The 26,157-nt window shown below is 48.5% G+C and overlaps 2 protein-coding genes across 3 annotated transcripts; one reads left to right on the forward strand and one right to left on the reverse strand.

The window, feature by feature from the left end:
- The first annotated feature begins 6 nt into the window (after positions 1-6).
- ATP5S (ATP synthase, H+ transporting, mitochondrial Fo complex subunit s (factor B)) lies at positions 7-3,663 on the forward strand. Its single transcript, XM_026056100.1, has 4 exons — positions 7-182; positions 636-844; positions 1,699-1,870; positions 3,059-3,663. The coding sequence occupies exons 1-4, from the start codon at positions 79-81 to the stop codon at positions 3,171-3,173; spliced, it is 600 nt and encodes a 199-aa protein (XP_025911885.1). The 5' UTR covers positions 7-78; the 3' UTR covers positions 3,174-3,663.
- A 105-nt stretch (positions 3,664-3,768) lies between these two features.
- CDKL1 (cyclin dependent kinase like 1) lies at positions 3,769-24,581 on the reverse strand. 2 transcript variants are annotated; one of them, XM_026056098.1, is made up of 9 exons: positions 24,414-24,581; positions 16,981-17,102; positions 13,434-13,506; positions 11,990-12,080; positions 11,006-11,206; positions 7,870-7,952; positions 6,925-6,981; positions 5,904-6,059; positions 3,769-4,853 (listed from the first exon to the last, which is right to left on the reverse strand). In XM_026056098.1, the coding sequence occupies exons 1-9, from the start codon at positions 24,579-24,581 to the stop codon at positions 4,752-4,754; spliced, it is 1,053 nt and encodes a 350-aa protein (XP_025911883.1). In that variant the 3' UTR covers positions 3,769-4,751. The 2 variants fall into 2 exon arrangements, with proteins under 2 accessions (XP_025911883.1, XP_025911882.1); XM_026056097.1 differs by having other exon boundaries at positions 3,769-4,859.
- Positions 24,582-26,157: the final 1,576 nt, after the last annotated feature.

The following is a 26,157-nucleotide window of genomic DNA, read 5'->3' on the forward strand; positions in this document are numbered from 1 at the left end:
GCTCGGCGTCCCCCTAACGACCTTCCTTCCCTCATTTATTATTATTATTATTTTTTTCCCCCTTCCTCGCAGAAGACGATGCTGCCGGGGATGGCTGCGCGGCCGGCGTGCCGCCTGAGCGGGCTGCCGCGGGCGGGCGGGCGCAGGCGCTTCTGGGGGTGGCTGAACGCGGTGTTCAACAAGTAAGGAAAAGGCGGCGGAGCCGGGGGGCTCCTCAGGCGCGATCCGCGGGTCCTTCTAGGCGATCGGAGCGGCCCGGGGACACAAAATGGCAGTTGCTGCAAAGCCTCGTCCCGGGGAGGGAAAGGTGTGTTTTATCTCTCCTCGCAGACGCGGAAGGAAACGGTCAGTTCGAGGGGTCGGCACATGCCAAGTTGCGTTTGTTTTCCTTGTTTTGTTACCAGAAGTAACTGCCGGTTGAAATAAGTGCAAACAAACGCAAGCCGGAGCGATTAAGAACCAGTGTAAGCCAAATAATTACATTTAAACTACTTCCCGTAAATCATACGTTAATTTTTTTGACATCTCGTCGTGCCCGTAACCAAATATTTGCTGCGCGGTATTATTATCCTAAAGACAATAAATCTGCCGTGTTATAAAAGCRTGTGCGTGTGCTTTTTCTTCTGCTTCGCCAGGGTGGACTACGAGCGTATCCGGGCTGTCGGCCCCGACCGGGCGGCGTCGGAGTGGCTGCTGCGCTGCGGCGCCCTGGTGCGCTACCAGGGCTATCAGAAGTGGCAGCRGGACTACAACGGCCTCCCGACCGGCCCCTTGGGGAAATACAGGATCGAAGCAATCGATGCCACCGACTCCTGCATCATGTACAGAGGATTTGACTATCTGGGTAATGTTGACGCAGCTGCGCAAAGAATGTACGGAACGGCCTTAATTCTTGCAGTTGCATCAAAGTATGTACTGCGTCCTTTCTTTTGTTCCTTAGAAAGATATAGAGAAACTTTTTCTTTTTTCTTAAAATGGCTTTACAAGTATTCAGCAGTTCCTCAGGTTCTGCTGGAGGTGTGCTGTGAAGCAGAGAGAGATTGGGAGCTTCCTCAGCCCTTCCCTGAACCGACAGCAAGAACTAAGCAACTGGAACAAAGATTTGCTCTTTCACTGAGTTCATGGTTAAGTAGTTGGTAGCACAAAGCGTTGTTTTAAAAATTCTTTTTTCTCTAAACCAAGTGATGATTTTGGGGATCTGTGAATCATAATAGTCATAATAGTGTTTCTTCTCCAGTCGGTCATGACATCTTCAAAGAGAGGCAAAAAAAAAGCTTTCGGTTTCTAATAAAGTATGAACCAGATTAAAAAAATGCTTCAGGTCTCCTTTAAACAATAAAGAACAAAAATGAAGAACAGACTTTTTTATTTTATAGTCGCAGGGGACCTTGAATTTCCTGCATTATTACATTGCTAATTCAGATTCATTGTTTATCAACCATACTTGCAGAGTTTTTTTATTTGTCCATGCCAAAGCTTTTAGAATCTTACCCAAAGGATGCAAACCCTGTTTTTTCATTTTTGAAGTCCCCAAAAGGGACTTTGAGGATTCATTGTGTTAAGGCCCCACTGTGTACAGGAGCACGTTGCTGTGCGTTTCTGGAGGCAGTGTAGTTACTAAACTTGCAAGTAAGAACTTCACAACCAGTACGGGTTGTTCCCGATATTCTGAAACAAATACTCATTTTGTATTTGCAGATGGCCTTGAACACGTTACAGAAATCAAGCTGCAGAAGTGTATTTATATACAGGACGAGTGTCTGCAGAGGCTCAGCGAGACTAAGAATTTACAGAAGAGTCTCCTGCAGCTGAAGATAATTTCCTGTGGGAATGTCACAGATAAAGGCATCATCGCACTTCACAAGCTGGCGTATGTGAACCGCTGAGCTCTTCCATAGTGCCCTGCTTCCCTAGCTGTTACCAGCCCTCAGTTGCTGGGCTGTCTCAGGTGTTTGTGGGGCTGCGGGGTGACTGGGTTCGAGGAACCGACCTGAATGACAACCAGGGAGGGATGGCACTGCCACTGCAGGAAACACTTCTTCAAGTGTAGTGGAAGACAAGGGCAAAGTGTTGTGGGTAGCTCTGAAGCAACACGTGAATTAACACATATGTATTAAGGAGCCTGTTAAAGTTGGTATCAGATAGGTGTGTAGCAATGGAGATTGTAGCAGAGAAAGCCAGAACCGTCTGCCACAGGTTTTGAATCCCTGGCTGTGTTTCTATCTTCAGAGCTGAGTGCAGTATCCCCCCTTTATACTTGAGATAACTTCTGCAATGTTGATTATTGCACAAATTAGAGGGGGACAGGTACGTGTGCTCTGCTCACACACCACCTTTGCGAGAGCAGCGATAGCAGTAGTGAGTGTAGCTTCCTTTCACATTAACACACTAGGTTAGTTTTGCTTGAGAATAAGTGCTGATCACCGTGGTGTCTGCCACTGAACCTCCTTTCAGGGCAGAACAAAAGGCTTTCACAGCATCCTGTGGCTTTTACCATCTTCCTACRCCTTTCACTGCTTTCTATAGCTTTGTTTTCCTGTGGTCACTGTAGCTTCGGAGCTCTTGGGGCAGAGCTCTGATTTCTAATGTTTAGGCTTGGGAAGCGGTATGAGTTTGGAACCTGGGCACCTCTGTAGCTTTGAAGTACGTTCATTTGTGCTTTATTGATCCATGGTCTTTAAAGTAACTCAGAACTGTTTATTACGCAGGAGTATAGGCTTCTACAAATGCATGGTGTGGTGAACTGGATTTCATGCTACAGTAAATTATTAGTAAGGACTTCCTGTTTTGCTAAAACTACTACTTAAATCACTATTACTACATACTATCTGATTTAAAGGAAGCTTGATGGTGTTGGGGGTAGGGAGCTCCCTGTAAGCTGTGTAGAAGGACTGAATTATGGTGAACTAAAAACTTTATGCACCCGCTCTGAAAAACCTTCTGCTAGAACCAGTGACCTTAAAACACTCAAAATAACTACAGTAGAATAATTCTTTGTCTAATTTCTGAGTAAACACTTATATAATAGTTACTGACTTCTTCTCATATATATTTACAGGAACCTTGAATATTTGTATCTGAGTGACCTTCCTGGAATAAGAAAGAAAGAAACTACTGTTCACATGCTTCAGCAGGCATTGCCAAACCTAGAGCTGGAACTGGACTTAGAATAAAAGCAATTTCATGTAACTGAGAGGTATTTTATTTCATAGTATTTATCATATGTTGCATAAATTATGTTGCAGATACTGCATTTCCAGATATGGAAATAAGTCTAGATGTCTCAATCCAGGCTTAAAAGCTGTATACAATCTTTTTGACAACTTATACAATTAAACATCATTAAGCTTGAACTATACTGTGGATCAACAACAGCAACAGAGAAGGCAGGCTTCTGTACCTAATACATTTTTTTTAGTTCTGGTTTTATCAGAAAGCCGTTAAAATAGCAATTATTAAGTTAAAAAATGATTTTATTGCACAGAAATGCTTGCGCAGAATGTTATTGAAAAGAATGCCAGTGTTGCTAAACAACAGCACTGTACGGATTTATTCTATGATGTTGATGCTGCCTAACTGAGAGCTGTTCACTTGCTTTTTGAGGAACTTGCCCAATTAATGGGTGAAGATTTAATAAAATAGCTTTTTTTTTCCCTGTTCTTCACACTTTGACTCCTGTAGCCTTTGTTTGTCTTAAATGGACTGAAATACAGACAAGCAACCTAACCTTGTCATAAAAATTGAGCTGATGAACTGAATACCAAAAGACATCCAGTAAATTGGAAAAACAAGCTACGCTTATTTTATTCAAAACCAACACAATATTACATCCTGAGGTTACAAAAAAACCAAGATTCTTTCTAATACATATACTTAGGAAGAATTCCTGCCTGTGTCTGGCTAATGTTACAACTTATTTTTCATGAACTGTTTTTGATAAAAACAATTTCTGCAACACTGTAGGCAGGTGATTTCACTGTCGACCAAAACAGCAAATAAAAATAACCTCATAGTGCATGGAAGAAACAAGCAGGAGAAACTCTGAAAAGACTAAAGAAACAACAGGTTGTATTAATTATATGTTCCCGTCTGGTAATGACGCCCGTTCAGACTTCCATCAAGTCTAAGTCATTGCAGTGCTTTTAATACCTTGTGCTATAGAAATGAAGTACACGACACAGACATATCTTTAAAGCAGTGCTATTTCAGCAGGTTCATAACTGGACCAGTTAGCTAGCCTGTCTTCAGGCTTGGCTCTAAAAACACACATATCTATCTTCTACTCACATAGGGAATATGTTTATAGTTCCTTGCAGGATCATTTACTTAGCACTGTACAATACAGTCTAAAACAATATTACTGTCCTGACACTGTGTCTCTCAGACTAATTTATTTGGCATGGCAGCAGTTCTGCTGCCAAGTCTGAAATACAAGCAATAGATAGGAGTTTTTCAATTCACACTGTAAACACAGGTTTGCAGTAATTCTGAAGCAGTAAACAATCATGAATTAAAGCAAAACAGATGTATTTTCCTTTGCACACAGAACACTGACTAACATGAACCTGGAGTTCTTTCTGCGCATCACTGTCCTTCCATTAGTGGCCCAGAGTACATTACTTTACAGACCACTTTTGTGTGTATCATCATAATGTTTATTGATTTAGTTTTCGACCACATATCCTCCTTTTATAAACTCTGAATGACTTGAACTTTGAACAATAAACAGTTCTTATTCTTCTGCCRTCCAGTTAGATGTTAGGGAAATGGTAGTTTGATTTCCTTGTTTTGCAGAAGTACTTCTTGCTGTCCAAAGCTGGCAGAATGTTACTACTGGTTAACTGAGGCAGATACTGTAACTAAAGCAGAAATTACATGTGTGTATTTCTTTGAAATGAGAATAAAGCAGGCATTTCATTTTACAAAAAAGAATATGAGCTATAAAACTACTCACACTGTCATTCTGCACTTTTCAAATTGAGAGTCATGAATCTGGTGTGCACTTACTTGTGCTTTACAACTGGACTGCAACCAGAATAGCTTATTAAGAGTAATTCTTCCAGTAGTCAGGGCAAAAAAATTATTACAGTTATCATCCTATGACGTAGATATGGAAGGGGTGAGTCAGTTTGATCCAAGAATTTATATGCTTCAGCAGTTCTCCATCTTCCAGCTTCCCTGCATGTTACCAGTTCAGTATTATAGCTGTGATGGGGAATTTTGATCACYGGAAGAAAGGAGAACTCCTGAATGACTATCATTGTAAGGCAGGGCTAGAAGCCTTGGGCCGGAGTCTGGAAAGACTGAAACAGGAGGGAGATATTTGCTTGGCAACTTCAGTCACAGAAACACCCATTTTTTTGTGTAACAGCTGGAACTCAGGAACTGCCCACCCTCAATACAATGAAGTGCAGTAATCAGGCTTGAAACCCCAGATATGCACATCGCAGGGGCTACGTTATTCCCAGAATGATGGGACGTGATCCCATCATCAGTCACAAACGGAACTGGGCATTTTTGCCATCTTGCCTATTTGGGATCCAAAAGCATCAAAACATCCCAAAGAACTCCAAATTAAACTGGCTGTAAGTCCACTTTGGCCAGCTATCCTGCTACGGTTTGTCAGGAAGGCAGATTCCTAGATAAACCTGATTTTTCACATTGCTCTGCTGCTTATCCCAGTGACTCAATATAGTTGCAGTCCAGAATTCAGTTTGTACTGAGCTACTCTTTAACCAGGAGATTCATTTTCTCCTTGAGCTAAAATTAAGATCATTCTTATGCAAGAGCTCTATCCCACCTTTAATTGCCAGCATGAGCCCACCTGTTGGGAACCAACAACCAACAAGAAAACACCTTCCATCCTTAGGCACAGGATATTCAATGCTACTATGAAATATTACCCCTGGCATGTGCTTCCGAGTCAGCCTGGCTGGTTTCCGAGCCGCTTTTTCATGTTCTTTCCCCAGCTCTCCTGCTTCCTTAATGCTGTCAAAGTAGGGATGCTGCAGTAACTGCTCACATGTCTGCCTCTCTGCAGGGTCCATGTGAAGGCAACCCTTGAAAAGATTAAGTAAAGGAACACCCAGAACATTTGTTAAAAGGTCTGCACAAATTCCATCTACTCAAAACAGCCAACAAGTACCTGCACAGACACACGTATTAATAGTTTGTCTGTTTGTTTGTTCATGAATTCTTAGAGTCTGACTTTTAAGAGTCAGCATGAAGCTTGCAAAGCAAAGCAGCTAATTAAGCAGCTAATACTGAACAACTCCCATTTCTAACACAGGGCAATAACTGAAATTGAGGCTAGAGGGACAGTTACAATTTTATGGTGCAGTAAAACATCAAGCCTCAAAAATAGTTAAGCCCATAACTTCCATTTGAACTAGAACAGCTTTCTTAAAAGGGGAATCCTCTGTATCACTAGCTGTGATGTTCCAGTGCACAGAGTAGCTAGTAGTATCTAAAGCCATGCCTTCCTTCTAGTTTGTGTCCATCCTCACAGTTTCCAATCTCTGCATCTCAGTAAGAGAATAATTTATTTTCCACCTCCATGGTAAAGAGGATAAAAAGGAATGGTCAAAAACTGCCACAAGAAGGTTGAGGAAAACCTTTCTTCCAGCAAAGATTTTGAGGATCTGGAATCTTCATTGTGAGATTCTCCATTATCAAAGGTACTTAAGATGATATTAGACAAACACTCATTAGAAATGGTACACATAGTGCTGCATGTGACTCAGAGAAAGGGGTGGATTAAAAGTCCTCTCCAAGTCCCTTCTAGCTCTGTTTTTCTATGAATCTCTGATCATTCAGTACTCAAATCTCACCCATTCACCACCTGGGTAAGCAAAATAGATGGATAAGCAAAATCACTTGCTGAGTCTCAATGCAGAGCTCCTCCACTAGCTGCCGTTTGCTTACCTTCATGAGAGCTAAAGCAGGGTATGAAATATTAGGGAATTTCATTTCTAATGGCTCCTGGAAAAAAAAAAAAAGTTGTATTAACAAGTTTTTCAGTCATCAGGGTATAGAGCATTCCATAGCAACATGATCTGTACATCCCAAAACATGATCTGTACATCACAAAATGCATCTGTCATTTCGTGTGCTTAGAGTGGAATTGCCTGGCTTTGGTGAGGACAGTTAGGTTGGCTACTGTGCCACCAGAATGAGGGAAGAGAGGAGGAGCAGAAATTAAGGATCTGTTTGATTGCTTTTACACAGGGCATCAGTTAAAAAAATCATGAGAGGGGTTCAGCTAGCTCCAAAATATATTCCAGTGGATGTGGGCAAAGTAGAGGACTGGGCAAAGCTTTTGAGCAGGGAAGAATTCTGCACAGCAGAGGACTGGACTAGCTGAGCTAGTGAGGCTTTTCCAGCTCTAGTTCCAAAGCCCCCAAGCCTACAAAGGCATATGCTTAATCTTTAAACTGAAAGGAACTAGTCATCTGTTTAGTTAAACATACGCTTATGGTTTTGTGGGATCGGACCCTAGGATTCTCCATGGAGGGCATAATGTCTGGGTTTGTTGCTTGCCATTTGCACTAGCACAGCCCCCCTGGAGCAGGGTTTCTTTCACACAGACTAGTAACTAGCTAGAAGAGGATATTTTGGTTGTGCCGGGACCACTGGGTCTTAGATCCTTGCACAGCAGGGTTTCAAAGTCATGGAAATGGTCTGCGCTTCACTCGGTTACTCCTTAAATGTGATAGCATACAAAGGGGTGTGAAAACAGCTTTAACTGTATATTCTGGGGAAACAGAAGCAGGAACACTTCTCTGTCCGAACACCGTGTCTCCTTAACACTGCAAATACATTGCTGGTTAGCACTACGCTCAAGGGAGTACGTCYGGAGGGAGCTCTTACCATGTCCTCTGGGTCTGGAATTCTTACCCCACTGAAGAATTGGTTGGTGCTGAATACTTGCTGGTGCCTGGGAATAAGATCCCCTTTGACCAAGAATAAAAAGCAAAATTAGATTAATTTGCTGTTTTTACAGTGCCTGCATTGAACAAGTTTATCCTACAACAAGGCTGATGCCATTGGAGAGAACTTCTAAACAAATGGAGTATCATCAACTGAGCTGATGAAGCATTCATTTGTGAAAGCTAATCATCTTGGACTTTAGCGATTCCACAGCCTTGTGACAGTGCTGAATGAAAGGCAGGGCCACACGGCTCCAAGGCCTGCAGTCACAACTGCCCAGGGATTGTACCGCACACAGCTCAGAAATTCAGCTGGTGGGAGCAGGTTTTGGAGCAGGAGTACCCAGCTGCTGGGTCCCTTCCACTCCTAGGCTCTTGGTTTCCATGCCGTGCAGCAGAATGGCCATCAGGAACTGTGGTCACCATAGGTGGGGGCCTTGAAAAATACATATTTCTGTACAACTCCCCATCCAAATGCCTAGATTCCATCACTRCATTATTTGGGAAACTGCAAATTCAGATTTGCCCAGGCAAAAAGAAGTAGAACAACAGGGAAAGCACGAACAAGGAGGTGAGAAAAGCTCTTTGTTTCACAAACAGATTTGCTCTATGCCAGCATCTGTACGTCCACTGTATGCYGGCCGAATTCGAGCGTGGGTTCTGCATTGCGAGAGCAGAAACGTGTCCCAGCATCATAGCTAGAGGGTGCTGTGCAAACACCTACGAGGATCTGAAACTCCAGYCAGGCCACAGCACGGAGCTTCAGCCAGGCATCCTTCCCAAAGTGCTCAGCAAGATAAAAATCAACAACTACCTCCCCTGCTCTCATCYGACCCGATGGACCAGCCCAGGGCTCTGATGAGTAACTGGCAGGAGCCACTGTTTGTTTTGGACGGGCCGCGTGGCAGCGTGGGCTTGCTTTGCTGGCACGCTTTGGTCACCGGAGGGTGAGCAGGGCTCTGCCAGCTGCGCTCTCCACGCTAACGCAGCGTTTCAGCACTGGCAAAGGCAAGGGGTTCCCGAGAGGCAGCCTGTCCGCATAAACGGTCRTTTCTGTTCTGACTGCTGGAAGGAGACAGGCTAACCACAATTGTTGCAGCTTCATTAAAATTTAACTCATTTGGGGGGAAATTCTTTTTGTACGCTCCTGAGGACATTGTACAGAAAAGGGCTGAAATGCAGCACCAACAGGAACACGCRGTAGCTTTTCTCCAGTGCAGCTTCATGGCCCTTTCTGAAGCTCACAGGCCTACGAGAGAGCAGCTCAAAGCAAGCAAAATGTTAAAATCAAATCCATAATAAAAGGCCCAATGCAATAACGAAACCACTACARTTATACAGCTTTGAACAAGAAGCTTTTCTCTGTAAACTGTGCCTCAGTCCATCACCTGGATTAAAAGGGAATTTCTTCTGTCTGAAATGCTATAATTAAAAATAAATTATAACTCAACTAACACTTGCTCAAATGTATTTTGGAAGATGAAGCAATTAAGGTTTAACTATAGTTCCAGCTAAAGAGCTTATTTGTTTAAAGCCATTAGTTGCCTTTATAGTTTTCTAAATTGCTTAGTACAAATTATGATTCTCAATTCATTCTAACATATTTCAGCTAATAGGGGTGATTTGTCCCTTCCACCCAAGAAATCAGATGTKACACACCAACATTAAATAGAACCAGTGAGACTGGATTAGCTCAAGTATTACACAGATAATGGCTCTTTTCTTTAGCCTCTCTTCCAAATCCAGAGTGACTCCTATAATTCCTTGGTGAATAAGCAGGTGGGAGACTCAAACCTTTTGATGTTCGCACTATCTTACCAAGCACACGGCCATCAACAGGCACCCGCAATGTTTATGAGACCTCCTCCAAAGCTGTGATGAACTAAATCCAACTATTCCTTATCCAGAGGCAGGGACCACTTTGCTTGATACCAAACCCTGAAAAATACGCTGGCTCTTTCAAGCTTTTACCGAAACATCTTTGGCCCTTTCTAAAATGGGCACGTTTTCTATCTGTGTGGYGCCCACCAACTGCTCTTGTCACCCCCACCTGCAGGAGTGGTCGCCTCAACCCCCCCCAGTCTGGTCAGCCCGGTGTTTCTGTGCTCCCCACAGGCCTGGCACTGCCAAAGGGACCAGGAGGGACTTCCAGTGGTCACCAAACACACTCCACACTTTCTTAAACTGCACGGCCCAAGACCAGACCCAGCTTTCCAGAGGCCACACCAGTGCTAAACAGAGCGGAAGGACCATTTCWGGCAGCTTGCAGGCGATAATCCTGCTCATACAGCCGTTTCCACTGTATGCCTTTCTGCCGCAGCATGAAACCAATCCCACGCCACAGATCTTTTTCTGAAGAACAGTCACCTCCCAGGTGGATGCCAACTTCAACTCTCTAAATCCTGCAAGGAAACTAAGCAGCACCTGTTACTCCAACTACACAGTCTCCTAAAAGACATGCACATACGAGACCTGCTGGGAAAACCCAGCTCCCACTTAAAGACGGTAACTCYTTGAATAAAGCCAACAGCTACTACAGAGAGAGATCCACCACGTGAATTCACCTCCTGCTGAAAGGAGCTCTTGCTGGCTAATCCCATCTCCCACCACAGAGAAGACTCCTCCTGGGTAAGCTCTAGCCCTGCCAAAGGCATGAAGAACATCCGGCGTCCCTGGAGAGGTGCTGTTCTCCCCCTTGGGCTCACATCCCTCATGCCCCAGGAGCACTGGACATGAACAGTGATTCCACCTTCTCCATTCCCCAAAAGCTAATTCTCCGTTGCTAATCCCCCGGCAGGGCCCTCRGAAACAGGCAGCTGGGAAGCTCTTTCCAGTCTCTCCGTACAGTCAGAATTTCCTCAGTTCCAGAAATACATCTTTCAGGCCCCAAAACCCAACCAGCGACCAGCGCACTGAYGACAGTATCAGATGTAGCACAGAGGAGATGAGGTCTGGTTTCGGAAGTGACAGGGTAACACGAGTGTGTGCTGGATTCCAGCCCGCGGAAGGGAGAGGCAGCTCATTGCACACCCGGACGGCGTACGGACAGGCCTGACCGACGCAGAGGAGACACTTACCCAGSGTTCTCCGGATGAGGTACAGCTGGTCTACGTCGGATTTGCCAGGCCACAGGGGCGCCCCAGATAGCAGCTCTGCAAAGACACAGCCTATCGCCCACACGTCCACGGGAGGTCCATACTGGGTATCTCCCACGAGTAACTCTGGAGACCGGTACCATCTGGTAGCCACATAGTCTGTGTAATAATCACTCGGCCCAGCTAGGTTGGGGGCAGGAAGGAGAGAAACAAACAGGAATATGGGATCAGAATGATGCAGAAGAGCTGCCCTCAGTTTTCATACATGTTGGGATAGCAACAACAGCACCTCCTGGGCAGGCAAGAGCTACAGGAACAGGATGAGTCACTRGCCACTAGCAGAACCCAGCTTCGGAAACACTTATGATTTGGCAAAAATCAAAATCATGTTTTTCTTGAAATGAAAATATGCAGAGCTCTGCAGTGGGACCCTGCATCAGCCAGCATCGGTTCTCAAATCTCACGTGACCTGTCTGAACAAGAGCTAAAAAAAAGAATTGAGGAGGTTTAYTATGATGGAAAATGTGAAGCCATTGTTTGCAGAGACAGTGTCTTCTGCCAAAGRGGCCCCTCCTGCCAGGGAACTCCAGCTGTGGCTCCAGCATTACATAAGTGACTGCCGGGCGGTGTGGAGATGCCCAARCCAACTTGCATCTACCTGCTCCGGCACCAACAGCAATTCAGCTGCACCAGCAGAGAGCTCAGAAGCAGCTCGTTTACAGAGAGAAGTGGTCTCACAGTGTCCAAGTTAGGTCCCTTTAAGCTGGTTTGAGGATCTCTACCCTGGCACCTCCAAAGCCTTTAGCAGAGCTTCTCTGTGGAAACAAGCCAGCCCTCACACAGGATGATTTACATGTGCATCACACAAAGACAAGCGAGTCTTTATTGGGGCTTGAAAGCCTGCTCCTACACTTCATTTGAGCTTTCACGTGCAACAATCCATGTAAGTAGCTGGTCAGCACTCACTCAGTATGCGAGCAAATCCAAAGTCACAAAGTTTGATGACTGAGTGCTTTGTTATCAGGATGTTTTCTGGCTTTACATCGCGGTGGATGCACTGGAAACAGAAAAAACAAGGTTAGAAGCAAGTATTTAACCTGGCCCTTTGATAAAGAACCTCTTAATACAGCCATATACGCCTTGAAAATTGTGCCATGAATCTTAACCAGGCAATCATTGCTGCTGGAAGAGAAGATGAAAGGATTTCTTAACAGCAGCCAAAGCCACGTCCTACTGGGCATCAATCACTTCACCTRTAACCCACCTTTGGGATGAGACACTGTGGAGGCTCCAGCATTAAATCTGGGCCTAACCAAAGAGTTTCTGTTGATCAAACCAGCAGAGACCTTAATTTCTTCTGCCTTTGTACGGAAGGTGTGCTCTACTGAGATCCCCAAGGTCCAGCTCACTTCATCCCTCCCCTGCCATTGCCTCAGATACTATAAACACCCTGGACTTTTCTGGCTGAGCTGGTGGTAAATTATTGTATCTCCTGCTAAGGACTGAAATGCTGCTTGTTAACCAAAGTCATTGAGTCCCAGAAAAGGGCAGCTGCATAAAACCTCATTACCTGTGATCTACGGCAGGTCAGACTGCAACATCTAATTGTCCCTTCAGCTTTAAAACTCCATTAAGTCTTTCAGACTGAGAAGGGGAACAGAAAAAAAGAAACAAAACAACAAATCCTGGAAGCAGGACAGACCTATGGCCAAGTTCCTGTGGCTCAGGCACACATAATTCTCCCAGCAAAGACAAGACACCCATTCCAGAGTGATCTCCTGCCTGCCTCTTAAATCTCAAACCTTGGCTGATAAACAGAAACAAAACATCACAGCTAAGATTGCCTAGAGAACTTCTCCAAAATGCTCCTTTCCTTCTCTGCTTCTTAAAGCGTTCCCATAGCTTTCTACACATTTTTTGCCCTGCACAGAGCTGACATCTCCCTCTAGAAAGCAGAGCAGGTTGTAAAACTTGTTTTAGTATACTTAGTTTTGCAAACTTTTAACCAGTGACCTGACCCAATGCCTATGACTGTCAACGGAAGGCCTTTCTGTGAAATCAGCAGAAGTTTGCTCAAGTCTTGCTCGATCAGATATGACACCAGTTTTCTACAACTTCAGTTGTGATGGATGACACAGGGAACATAGAAGGAGATATTCCTGTTCAGCCTGGAAGCTGACCTATGGTCACAAGATCATTCCTTGACAGCAAACCCAGGGGACCTGCATGATAGTAGATAGAGCTATTGCAGAGATATGCTAACAGTTCAGATATATATTTTCTATTAAAAATGAGAAATTTCATCTGACTTCTTCCAATGAAAGCTGTGCAATTGGGAAAACGGCAACAGAATCTGCATCTCTTTCAAAGCCATGTCGCAGCACTCTTCAGCGCTATTTAGGGGACTTACGTTGTGTTTATGGCAGAAGTTTACAGCTTGGAGAGTCTGCCAGGTTATGCTCTTCACGAGATGCTCTGGCACCCTGTTTTAAAAAAAGGATATTTTCATTTAGTCATTCAAAATAACTACTATTACAGCAGAAAGGTGGAGGAGGCCTTTGAGTGCCAGAAGATCATAGAGGGGTCTCTAAGCAAAACAGGGAGCAAGTCAGAACAAGACCCCCAAAACCAACACTAGCAGCCTTTCCTTGCTATAAACAGGTTACAAGAAACACAGTAATCGTCAGCTTACTGCTCGCCCATTGCAGGGAACCAGGGAAATGTCACAGCGGGCTGCTGGTAACAGAGGTTGGTTGTGGCTCTTCCGGTGTTCACGAGCTGCGGCTGAGCTCTGTACCTGCACCTCTACAGAGCCCTTTGCAAAATGCAAAGCTCTCCTACGAGATTACTCTCCAAGCATCCCAGAAGCATCAACTTCCAGCGCCGCTTCCAACTCCAGTTAATGCAACAAGATACGAGGATTTATGCCAGGGTTTAGTACCACTAGGTCACAGCCAGCCTGAGGTCTACCAATTGGCGGCCACACATCAATGCATGCGAGTCCGTGTCAACTCCTGTCCTCTGGCTGTGCTTAACATCCCTGTYTCCTTGCACCGTTAATCCTCCTGAGATGCCAATAGGCAGTGGCCCTCTACACCTGCTCAGAGACCTGGAGGTAGTGGACTACTCGCAGTATAGATGGGGCTCTGACTTGCAACGCTGTCCTGTCATTCATTGTCCAGAGTGGAAAGGTGAACAAATGAGAAGGGAAAGGATGTTCCTACAAGAGTATAAAGCTTTGCTTTGGTTTGCATCGCCTCTCCCTCCCTTTGCTGGCTGGCAAACACTTCAGAGAAAGGAAATCTCTGTTAAAGATCCAGCCTCCTCTCCCCTTCAGTTACCACGCAACAGTTCCTAAACTTCTTTGCCCATTTGTAAAGGTCTTCAACAATTGCAGGAAAGGCAGAGGTGACATTCTTGGCATTTTCAAGCTGAAACCCAATTTTATTTCATTTGTTTAATGCTGCAAACCTTTTGATCCATTGTAAAGAAAACAAAGCAAAATGCAAGAGCCCTAGGTTTTTCTTTAAGGCTCTTGTGCCGACACTGCTGGTACAAGGCTAGTTTCCTTGCAGAAATGTTCCAGGATGATGAGAGTGCTGCACTGACAACCTGACAAAAGGGATGAAGTTGGTCAAATGCCCTGGAAACCTGGTGCCAAGAAACGTGTGCCCACCTGTCTTAGTCCTGGCCATAAAAGACCTGATGATCTGCAGTAGCAAAGATCAAAAGCAAAAGCAAATGCAACCAGGCATTGGGTGTTCACACTGGGGTTGTTCCGAATGAATGGAAAGCAAACGTGAAGCTTTTTCCCCAAAGGGGGGTTATTCAACCTGTCTCGATTCCAGGTGAACAGTCTCAAACTGCTCTGAGGTGGAAGCTGCTCGCTAGCTCACAAAGAAACATGCTATCAGTACACTCCATTCTCCTCCTAGAGCTCCACAGGAGGGAGAAAGAATAACAGGCTCTTGTTTACTCAACCCCCAATTAGTCTCCTACAGGCAATTCATTTAGCTCCAAGGCCCGTAAAATGATCTATGAACTTATGCTGAGCATTTCCATGGCACCAAGTCACTGTGAATAATTAGGGATGATATATTTAGTGGGAGTATCATTTATAACGCGTTAAAAGAACAAACCCTGCCCTGGAGAATGTTTTCCTTCTGCTCATATAGCTCACACTTTGTGCAAACGCCTGTTTGAAGGGGAGGACATCTGACCTTCTGGGAGTTCACTGGGGCTGTGCACGGAGGTGCAGGCACAGCGCTTAGCCTGGTAGCCCCTGCCAGCCAACACACACTCCTCCGCGCAGCAGCACGCCGGGGCTAGAAGCTGCTGCTCCGTCACATGGACCATGCCAGTCATACCAGCACAGACTGTGAATGTTTTGGGTGCTCGGTCACCCTGGCCTCAAGATCAGAAGAGTTCACACATCCTGCTCATTGGGCCTAGTGACTTCAGTTTGGAAGCAACAGTAAAACTGCGGGAACCAAGGATAACGCATGGCCAGGCTGTTCCAGACACATCTTCTCTTTCCTGCCAGGAATCCTGTACAGGTGAAACGTAAAGAACTGGGCCTTCACCCAGGATTGCTTGATGTCCCTGACATCAGCGCTGCTGGGGAGCATTGCAGAGATGCTGTTTCTTCCCCACACAGCCAGCAGGTCCTGGACGCAGGATCGCTGTGTGTTTATGACACAGGCTGTATGCATATTCCTGCCCAAAAAATCCCAGGTAAGGATATGGCATGCAGTGATGTAATGCAGGATGCCAGAGCAAGAGTCTGACAGACACAAGCAAAGGTGAGCGTTGAGGCACCAAGAAACAAAACTGAAAATAATACACTGAGCAAGAGATTGTTACTCGCTGCAGTTATTATTGAGGTTTTAGGAGTGTTATCATCTTACAAGCACAGAGTGAGAAAGGGACTTTAGGAACTGGCTGGTCCATCTCCCTACCCACATGCCCAGCCCTTCCAGAAGAGATGTTTGCTTAAAAATTCCCAATAAAAGATTCCCCATTCTTCCTAGGTAGCTCCAGTCAGGGTTTAAAATGCCCCAATTGCTCAGAAGTTTTCATGCTATCGAACCCAAACCTTTACTGCTGCATGCAGAGCTGACCTTTACCCATCCAGCCCTTTCCTTTTAATCTGTCTAAAGAGAACATGGGCACAAAGAGCATCAGAGCTCCAGCAGCGAAGCCTCATCTGGCCCAGCCCTCAGCTTGGCTCTAAAAATAGGGTCAGAGCATCGCAAAAGGGAACAGCACAGGCTTCTCACAGTCAGAGCCGCATCTGAATGTCAAACCAGGCCTCTAAAGCTGCTCCTAGTGCTCTGCGTTGGGCTGGGTGATGGGGCCCTGTTGCTTCTTCTCCCTTACAAAATGCTGGGAAGGTCCAAGCTGGCCCCATGCGATGATCCCCTTCGTTAAGGGAGCGCACCCAGGAGCTGCAGAATAGGCAGGCTCTGCAGTGAGCCCGGGACACGCGTCAGCTGGAAACCAGACCGATCCTCCCCTGCCACCAATCCCCCGGTGCCCACGGCGTGACGCTGCCACAGTGAGGTGCAACACACCCGGGGGGCAGCAGGAAGCAGGGCCGCACGCCCCCGGGCCACCCGCYCCTCCACGTAGCCCTAAGCTCTTTGCCGTGGGACACAAGGTCCTCTACAGCCCCTCGGGTTTGCTCCCGCCAAGCCAGCCAAAGATCACCCAAATGCTCAGGCTCAGCGCTCCAGTCTCCTTGGTGAGCAGCGCTGGGCGGGAGCGCGCGCAGCCTCTTAGGCAATTCTTTTGGATGTCACTGCTAAACCACAGTAACAGAGCGAGTCCTGGGCACCGTGCTGAGAAACCTCTCCTGTTATTAATGAGATTCCTCCGAAAACTCTGCAGAGCAGCAGCAGGCTCCCACAGTGGCTCCCCTTTGCTCAAAAGCTCCCAGCGAGAGGCAGGCCACTCACCCCCGGGGGTGCCTGTCCAGCTCRTGGAGAACTGTGTGGTCGCAGTATTCAAAGACCAGGTGCAGCTTTCGCTTCCTCCTGAACACTTCCAGCAGGTTGACCAGGTTGGGGTGTTTCAGTTGCTGTAAGACACAACGGATGGACTGGTTAGTTGCTGCACCGGGGGGGTACAGGGTAGGGGTGGGGGGGACAGTGCTTTTATCCACAAGGGTCTCATTTCTTAGAGCTGAAACCTTTTATACGAACGCAGCACAACGCGAAGGAGCAGCTCGGCGGCAGCCCAGCCTGTGGCGGTAGTTATTTTAGGAACTGACCGTGGGCCACAAGTCAGCTTGGCTTCAGCAAGTGCCTCTTAGAAAAGATGCTCATAGATAAAGAATTCATCACGGTGCCCACAGCTATTCTGGCAGCACCTTTTATTGTACGAATCCAGCCTTTGACTGCACCACAATGAAAACCGGCTCTCCCTGGAGAACGGCTTGGGAAATCGCACGCTGTAAGAGCCTGTAACAGTTGAACACACATTTAGGGGAAACCGAGAGCTCCTCTGACAAGGACAAGTAAAGCATGTGGTCTCAGCTCCACCAGCTCATCACTGGAATCCAGAAGGGTTAATTAGGAAAATTTTTATTGCTGCTTCCTCCTCTTCCTCTCAAACCACTTCATGAGCTCATACCAGGGCTTCCTCTCCTGGGGAGCTCAGACAAATCCTTACCATTCGTAGAGCCCAAGCACAGCTGGGTTTTGGATGTACCCTGCAAGAGGTGAGGATGGAAATTACTGGAGTTTCTAATTTTTTACTCTTTTCCCCACGTTTTGGGGGAGGAGTTGGAGAGCAGCTTTAACCAAGGGGCACAATACAGTGATCAGAAAAGGAAACAAAGAAAAGCCAGACCCAACTCAGGAACACTGGCTTTTTTTTTTCCAGATGACTAATGGCACCATCCCCTGTGCTTGCAGGGACTTGTATCCATGAGGGCTTTGCCTGACTGAGGCTTTGGAACAAACACATTTCTGCACAAGGAGACGGGAAAGGGCATTGCTAGGAGTTACGCTAATGCCATCTTCTAATGTGCTTCTAAGCAACCTGGAAAAGCCTGCAAAGGAGAAGGTAGCAGAGTGTCAAGACCGGAAAAAACTGTAAGGACCCTCGACTAGGGAATGCAGCTGTGGAGGCCTGAAAGCTCGGAGCTTCGGGGTGCAGAGGAGAAGGCAGAGGATGGGAAGTAATGCCAAATGGTGGTTAACGGGGAGAGCAGTTCTTACACGCACTCTTTTGTTGTAGAGCAGGGAGGTTTTATCTCACCGGCATTCATCCCCACCAGGCTGTGCGCGTGACCCTTACCGAGCTGTCACCATGCCTCATTGCCAGTGGGCCCCAAGCAGGAGGGACGTGGCAGGGGCCATTTCAGTGCTCGCAAGGGTGCGCTGTGGTCCCCCTTGCCAAAAAGCAATTTTATTCAAACGTGTCATTGTGAAAGCTCCTTGCAAAGAGCTGCCTTCCAGGGAGCTCCCTGCCTCTGGGGGACGTGCTACTGAACCTGAATTACACGGAGCCGTTGTGCCAACACACGGGGTCCCCCTGAGCGTGCCGAACCCGGCTATTCCGGTCCGGCAAACCACTGACTGGCTGCAAGGAGCTGATCTTTCTAAACAGCGTCTCTTAACACAAACACGTCTTGTTCCTTCAGTCCCTCTGCAGGGCTGGGGCTCCTGCCCCCACCATGTAAACCACGCGCCAGCATCAAAGACCTGATCAGCCTGCCATACCCATCTGGATCTAACCTAGGCTAAACACAAGATCTTCTGACAACTTCCTCACTCCCCCATGATGGGTATTTGTCCCAAGCGCCTTCCCAATCTGCTACAAGGCACCCGGACAGTGCCAGAGGGCCTGACTCTCAGGGTAGGTTTCTCTGCCTTGGCCACGTCTCCCGACCTTGTGTCACTGGCAGATTTCCTTGGCGCGCTCCCGGTTCCCATGGCAGGGTTGTTAGTGAAGGTATTAAACCACAAGGGAGGAGACTTGTAACCCCTCTAAAGCTTGATATTTGCCTAGCAGTGTCTCCATTCCGATCATTTCCCTATCCACTTTGCAGGAGACGGTCAGATACAGAGAACAGCCTGCAAGACTGCTGAAAACCCCAGCAAGGACTGCAGTTCTCCCCCAAAGACTGTAAACAGCCAGGTTCACAGGCCTAGACCACAGAAACGGCACGGGAACTTGCAGCAGGCTTCAGAACCACGATGGGCTGGCATGTCAGAGCAGTCTGCCTGCAAAGCCGCTGTGCAGGAAAGCAGAGATGCAGAGTAAAGCCCTGTGGGGCAAAAGATTCCCCTGCGTTTTTTTGCAATGGAAATTCATGTACGTACAAGAAAGACCATGTAAGATTTGACTGCCACTGCCAGGTCTCTTAAATCACTGTGGCTATTACTACCCAAACGCGCAATACCTCTCCCTCAGCTTTCAATCACATGGGATTTGTGTCCGCACCACACAGCTTATCGCATATTAAGCATATGCACACGGAGCAAAGCATCTACTTCCATGTGCAGCACTACACACAGTCCAGTCTACCAGTTCAGACTCCACCAAGAAAGTCAGAAAGCCGCCAGGGCTCTGATACAACCCTTTCCCTCACCGTTCAAGCAGCTCCTGACTAAATTGCATAAAGCGGTTCCTCCCCTTTCCATGCCCTACGTGTGTTGGTGTATTATGTTCTCAGGGATCACTGATAACACGGAGACATCGGAGAGCAAGCTGTGCCGTCAGCAGGTACCTGGGTAACGAGCGCCTGATTCCCCCGTCGTTCTCAGCAGCTCTCCCTGCCAACACGGGGACAAAATGCTGGGCATCGCTGAGCCTTGCTCACAGCCAGCCTCTGGGGTCCCTCCGGGCAGTCGGCTTGCCGAGTCCGTGGCTCTTGTGCACACAGACACGCACACCAAGCCGCCGTAAATCTGCGGTGACCCCGGCGTCCCTGTCTGGCAGGGCAGCGTTTCCAAGGCTATCAACGCTGCCATCTGCCACTTGCTGGCAGCACCGGGGTGGACTTCCCCTCCCTGTCCTCAGCCTGGGTGACGAGGCTGTGTGTCTCCTTCTGCAGACACACCAGATGGGCTGCATGGGCTTTGCCCTGTAACTACAAGGACTCCCATGCTAAGATGACAGGGAGCAGGTCTATTTTCTGCTTCACTTATGAACACAGCATTGCATTGAAATTTTCTCTCATCTTCTTTGCAATGTCAGAGCAAAGAACTGTGTCAGCCTCCAGGTGAGCTTCACTCCTCCCCGTCCTGAAAACTAGTGCCTGGAGGCTGACCTGAGAGAAGCACGCGAGATCCCCAGCGGTGAGGGAAGGTGAGCACAGACTGGTTCTTCACTCTTTCTCCCGATACATGAACCAGAGGATCTCAAGTGACTTTATTTAGCAGCAGGTCTAAGACAACCAACAAGCGTCTTTTTCCCACCGGCCACCGCAGGATGCTGCGGGTGCCAGTGACTTGTATCGCTGCATTCAAACAAAGAGCAGGTCACAAACAGCAACCTAAGTTTGACCTTGCAGGGTGCTGCAGGGGAGAAAACTAGCACCTATGGCAAACAGCAATCTTTCCTTGCGGCAGGCTGCAGGCAGACTGGCTCTCTGTGCCCAGCGCAGAAAAGCACAAGTGCCCCTGCCCTGGGGACTAACCTGCTGCCCGACCGCTGCACAGGCTGTTCTTGCAACACCGGCTGGCAGCACAGATTGGCAACAGAGAGAAGACATCAGGCAGAAGATCTCAGAATACAGGAAACACCAGCATCTTCCTGGCAGGATTCAGTCGCCTCATGGCTGGGACATCACCTGCTATCACCTTGGTCACCACAACAAGCAGTAACAGCCCACCACAGGACAAGCRACTCACAGGTCAGGTATGTCAGCATGCTTTGGACCCTGTTGTCCTCTGAAGGGATATGGGGACACCCCAGTAAACCCTTCTTTGGATAAAAAGACTCTCTGCGACCGCAGTTTCTCACAGAAAGCTTTTATGTGCTCTGGCCAACCCAAACACACACTCTGGAAAATGTACAAGAGGTAAACGAACATCCAGTTATTCTCTAATCAGCCAGTACCAAATCTCAGGGCTAAGAACTCAGCTCACGGGTGAGCTCAGATGAGATGAAGACATTTTTCATTTTGAATATTTCTTGCTGTGCAATGGCACTAAGATCAGCTGAAGGTTTCTGTCTTACACTACGCTGCAAGTCCAATTTTTACCTCTTCTCCCTGTCAGCTCTCAGCCAGTCTGAATCACTCCTTCCAGCAAGGTTTCCATTTCGCAGGTGAACTTCTCCAGCAGTGGACATCTTAATGGAGACATAGAGTGTCTGTCTCTGGACACTGGAGATATAAACCAACCTCCTTCAGGGTTCTCACAGCAGAAGTTTTTAAGTGATAGCATTTTCCTCACTTATTAGCACCCAAGAACAGTCCTGACCTCACGATGTCTTTAGCACCGAGTCTCCACATTCATGTCTCACTGAGGGACAACAGGTTGAGCTCAGCTCAACCTGAACTTTCCGCACACAGGGCAGGGATGAGTCCCAGCCGCCCGCCTGGCCTGGACACTGCTCTGCAGCCATGCCCTCCAGCGAGGGCAGCGCGCGGCACGAACCACGCCATTCCCGTCCCAAGGCCGGCCTGCTCCAACTCCCGTCCGCTCACACTCTCCACAAGCTATCCCACCACCGCAGTGCTTGCTGCCGGGAAATCGGGCACTTGCTGCCAGCGCCAGGTACCAGCTCTGCCCCGCGCAGGACTGAGCCCCACAGGCGCACTCAACTACCACGAGAGCAGCCGGAGAGATTCGGGCTGCCCCCGGCAGGCCAGCTCCCCTCTCATCTCAGCACAACCAGAGCACTGTGAGCACGTGGAAGGACAGACATCGTCCTGGGCTGTGGAGGGAGGACAGCACTGCTGCCTCCAGCCACGCAGACCGAGTGACCATCTCCCGGCACCCTCACCGACGGTCCTCAGCTGGTGTGTGTGCTTGCCTGCATTTTGGGCATCCCAAGGAGATTCATAATCTCCTCAGGTGAGGACAAGGGGCTGAGCTGTCGTAGGCCCAGGGAGGAGAAGGGGCACAGGAGGGCAGGAAGGGACAGCGTGGAGTATGCTGCCCCCACCAAGCACCTTCTGCAAACGGCAGTTCCCAGCACACAGGGGACAGACAGACCCTGCTGGGYGGCCTGGCAGGGGGCTGGAGGGAGGCTCTGGGACATGCACCTGCGGAGATGGAGCGTCTGGGACAGGTCAAGGAGCCAACAGCAAGGCAAAACAACACAGATTTGTCATTAGCCTGCTCTGTGACCCTTGGCAGAAGCTTGGTCTCCAAGTGCAGAGGCCCCACGGGAATGGCATACCCAAACGGGCTTTGTTTTGCCGGCCACACACACACCTGGCGCTCCGCAGGGCTGGGAAGGCCACTACGGATGGTTTCATGAACTGAGGTTCTCTGTGCTGCACCATTTCAGCCTGCAGCATTTCAAATTCACCCTGCTGAAAACAGAGGGCATCAGGTTTCCACGGTCACTGAGGGGTTCACACAAAGACGAACTCTGTTTTCACAGCTCTCCAGCCCTTCCTAGGGAATCCGAATCACACGGGGTGCTGGCATTTCATCTCTCCGCACACAGCCCCGCTCTCCAGCCCTGCCTCCCATGGCTGCTGGCCATAAAGCTCTTTGTCTACAAGGTATTTACTCTGCAGAATAATAATTTATCAGGCCCTACATTTTTTACTGATGAAACACAACCTCACTAAATCTTTTACAAACACTTAGTTGTTGCCTAAGCCAGGAAATAACCTGGACAAACAAACAAACAAACTGTTACTATTTACCAAGAAAAAGTTGAAAAGATAGTCAAGCAGGTCTCCACTTGTTGAAATCAACACYGCTCCAGCACAGACCCTGCCATGGCTAGCTGCAGTTGTGCGGGCTTTGTGCCCTTAAAGATGATGTATTTACCAGCCTCATTACAAGCATCTTCTGCAATGATTATTCTCCTTTTCAGATCTTTAACAGTCATTTAATTCTTAATGCATCTCAAGCATTGTTGACTTAAAAGACACACTATCTGTTTGCTTTAGATAGGACAAAAACCTACCTACCTTCTCCCCAAAATCTGTCMAAAAAAMCAAGTATTTTTTTCTTCCTAGATGATGGCTCTTCTAGGATCACAACCATGAAATCAATGCTTATTTTGCCTCTCTCTGCAGCAGGTGGAGGATCAAGCCTTCATATTCTTTTGACAATAACATTTACAGAGTTTCTTTATATAAATGCTCAATAAAAGGCAAGGCAAAAGCAAAAAAGAGATTTAGACAAAAACAACTATCAGAAATATCACAGTCTGCTGAAAACTTGCACTTAACTGCATATCTGAAAGTTACCTGGTCTCCAGCAAGCAAATTAAGGTAACTCCCCGGAAGGGAACATTAGTGCAATGAGTGATCAACTGCTGCTACACAAACCCTAAAACGCAGCAAAGCCTGGGAATGACATCGCGCAGAAATCAGAGACCGAGGGCCTGTGAATTCTGGGAAAGAAGTTTTAAATAAAAGGGAACATCTTTCTCTGCGGATTTCTGTAGGGCTTTGTTAACTCCAAAATCCTAAATTCTTGACTGTCTAAAAGAACGCATTGCGTCCGTTGGAACTGTACGTCTCTTGTTAAAAAGGCGTTTTTACTGGAAGACGTTAGTTTAAAATTCATAGTGTGCCCACATTTTGTAAATATTGGTCTTTAATCAGTTTAAAGTGCTTTCCACACAGCGCATTCCCGAAGTTGCGGGACTCCGTGCCTCAGGATACTGCGGAGACCAAAAGCATGCACCGGGTCTAAAAGAGACTGGACAAGCGCTCAACAGAAAGGTCCACGAGTGTCTGCTGAACACGAAGCGACCCATTTTCCTGCGCGAGGGATGAGCGCTCGCGCCGAAGCCAAGGATCGGCGGAGGCCAGGCGGCTCTTTAGCAGTAGGCGAGTGCCCGCGCCCTGCGACGAGGGGGGCGCGGGCTGGACCCCTGCACCTCCAGAGGCGATTACTTAGGTGATGTCCATCTCCTACCCACACGGAAAAAGCCTGCGGCGACCCGGCAGCTCGCTCCCGGCAGGGTCCCTGCGCCGCTCCAGCTCCCACCTTCACCGAGCCTTTTCCTTAGCGAGAGGAGGCTCACCTGCGCCCTGAGCCAGGGCTGCTGCCAAGCCCGGGGGGTCTGCTGCTCTCCCGGGGGGTCCCCACCGCCCTCCCGGGGCTCCCAAACGGCTCGTGCGCCTCCACGCTGCTCCCTCGCGCCCTTTCTCCACACGGGTCCCCGACGCGCCCTCACCACAGGCTCCCTGGCGCCCCTTCCCCACACTCCTCCCTGCCCGCACGCCGCCGCCGAGCACCTTCAGCATGCGGATCTCCCGCAGCGCGATCTTCCTGATCACCGGGTCCTCCTCGGACTCCAGGAACTTCTTGATGGCCACGATCTGGCCCGTGTCCTTGTTGCGGCACTTGAAGACGACGCCGTAGGAGCCCTCCCCAACCTTGCCCAGCTTCTCGTAGCGCTCCATGGCGCAGCTCCCCCGCCTCGTCTCAGCGCGCCGCGCGCCGGAGCTGCGCGGCGGCTCCGCGCCCCCGCCGCCCGCCATTTCCCCCCCCCTCCCCCGCCCGCGGCCCCGCCTCGCCCCGCCGCCGGGCAGCCGCCACGCTGCTGGCGCGGCGCCATTTTCTGCGCTCGCCCCTGAGGCGTCGCCCCTTTTCTCCAGGGTTTCCACGGCGTTGACCGTCCCTGCCGCTGGCCGGGTTTCCCCACAGGGCTGGGGGGGAGGAGGAGGAGGAGGAGGGCAGAGCTTCCTTCCTTCCCTCCTGTTTTCCAGGAGTGACTCCCCCAGAGTCAGCTGGCGCCGAGGAAGACTGGGCTAAGCCCGGGAGGTTTTGGAGACATTCCCGCTCGGGGTTTGGTGCGGAGCCTGGAAGATGTTGCATTCCTCCAGGCTGCTTCTCCCCTCTCTAGTGAAGCACCTCAAGTGTCCACCACCTGCTGAGCTTCCAGCAGGAGCTAGTCCCTCTCAGTGAGCATTTCCACCCCTTACCTTAACACGATCTTTCCTCATGCACCTGTTATGCCCATGGCTGCTTATTCGCTTCCTCATACCATGATGAAGATGGCCTTCTAAGGTGGCAATCACTTCCAGTAGAAGATGTGGAGAAATGTAAAATGTGTGATCATCCTACGCCACGTGGCACTGAGGGATAAGGTTACCACATGTCCACATCCCCAATCCCTTTCCGAGGTGTTTTCCAAATTCTCCTCAGGGCAAAAGATCAGGCTCCGTAATTTTTTTCCCTAAGCAACATCCCTCTGGGGTGAGGATGCCCTTCATGTTATAGATATCACACATGCTGTCTCTTTTTGGGTCCTTCTGCTGGACACTTTACAGACACCCTTCACCCTTTTAATTTCATGGCAGATGTGTCCCTTGGCAGAACTGTCCTGCTGCGGAGGTTTCCCTGGATCAGTCAGGACTTGCAGTGAAAGCAGCCGGCGGGTGCTGTGAGCCAACTCAACCCAACAAGCGGCCTGAGGAGCCGCAGAGCTGCCCTGCAGAGGTCCAAGGACTGTGCCACCGTGGAAGAGGCCAAGTGGCAGGTCAAGCCCCTCGTTCAACTTCCTTCCCCACATAACCCCTTCGGGCTGGTGCTGGGATTCACCCACAGTGTGAACAATCGTTGTGCAGAGAAGGACTGTTTTTCTGTATCTGCTCATTTACTGGTGGCTCTTTGCCTTGTCCAAAGGCACATTTGCAATCCCCTTTTTCTCTCTTAGCACGTCCCTGCAGATCTAGGATTCGGATGGATCAAGGGCTAAACCGCTTGCAGTATACAGGTGGCCAACCCATGAGGACAAGGCTTGTATAAACTGCTCCAGATCCTACTCCAGGCTTATGCTCCTGCTTGTGATCTCCCATTACAAGCAACCCTCCTTTAGAGCCCACCCGCCTCCTTGCCACCCGACAAATGCACTGGGCACAAGGTAGCCGACCTCAAAAAACCTGGGTTTTGAGCCAGACGACTCAAAAGCGGTTCAGTGGTGGCTCCGTATGACCGGCAGCAGGGCTGTGCTGGAACAGAGTACTGGGTAACGCA

The sequence above is a fragment of the Apteryx rowi genome, unplaced genomic scaffold (assembly GCF_003343035.1).
Source record: "Apteryx rowi isolate R43461 unplaced genomic scaffold, aptRow1 scaffold_13, whole genome shotgun sequence".
Lineage (NCBI taxonomy): Eukaryota > Metazoa > Chordata > Aves > Apterygiformes > Apterygidae > Apteryx > Apteryx rowi.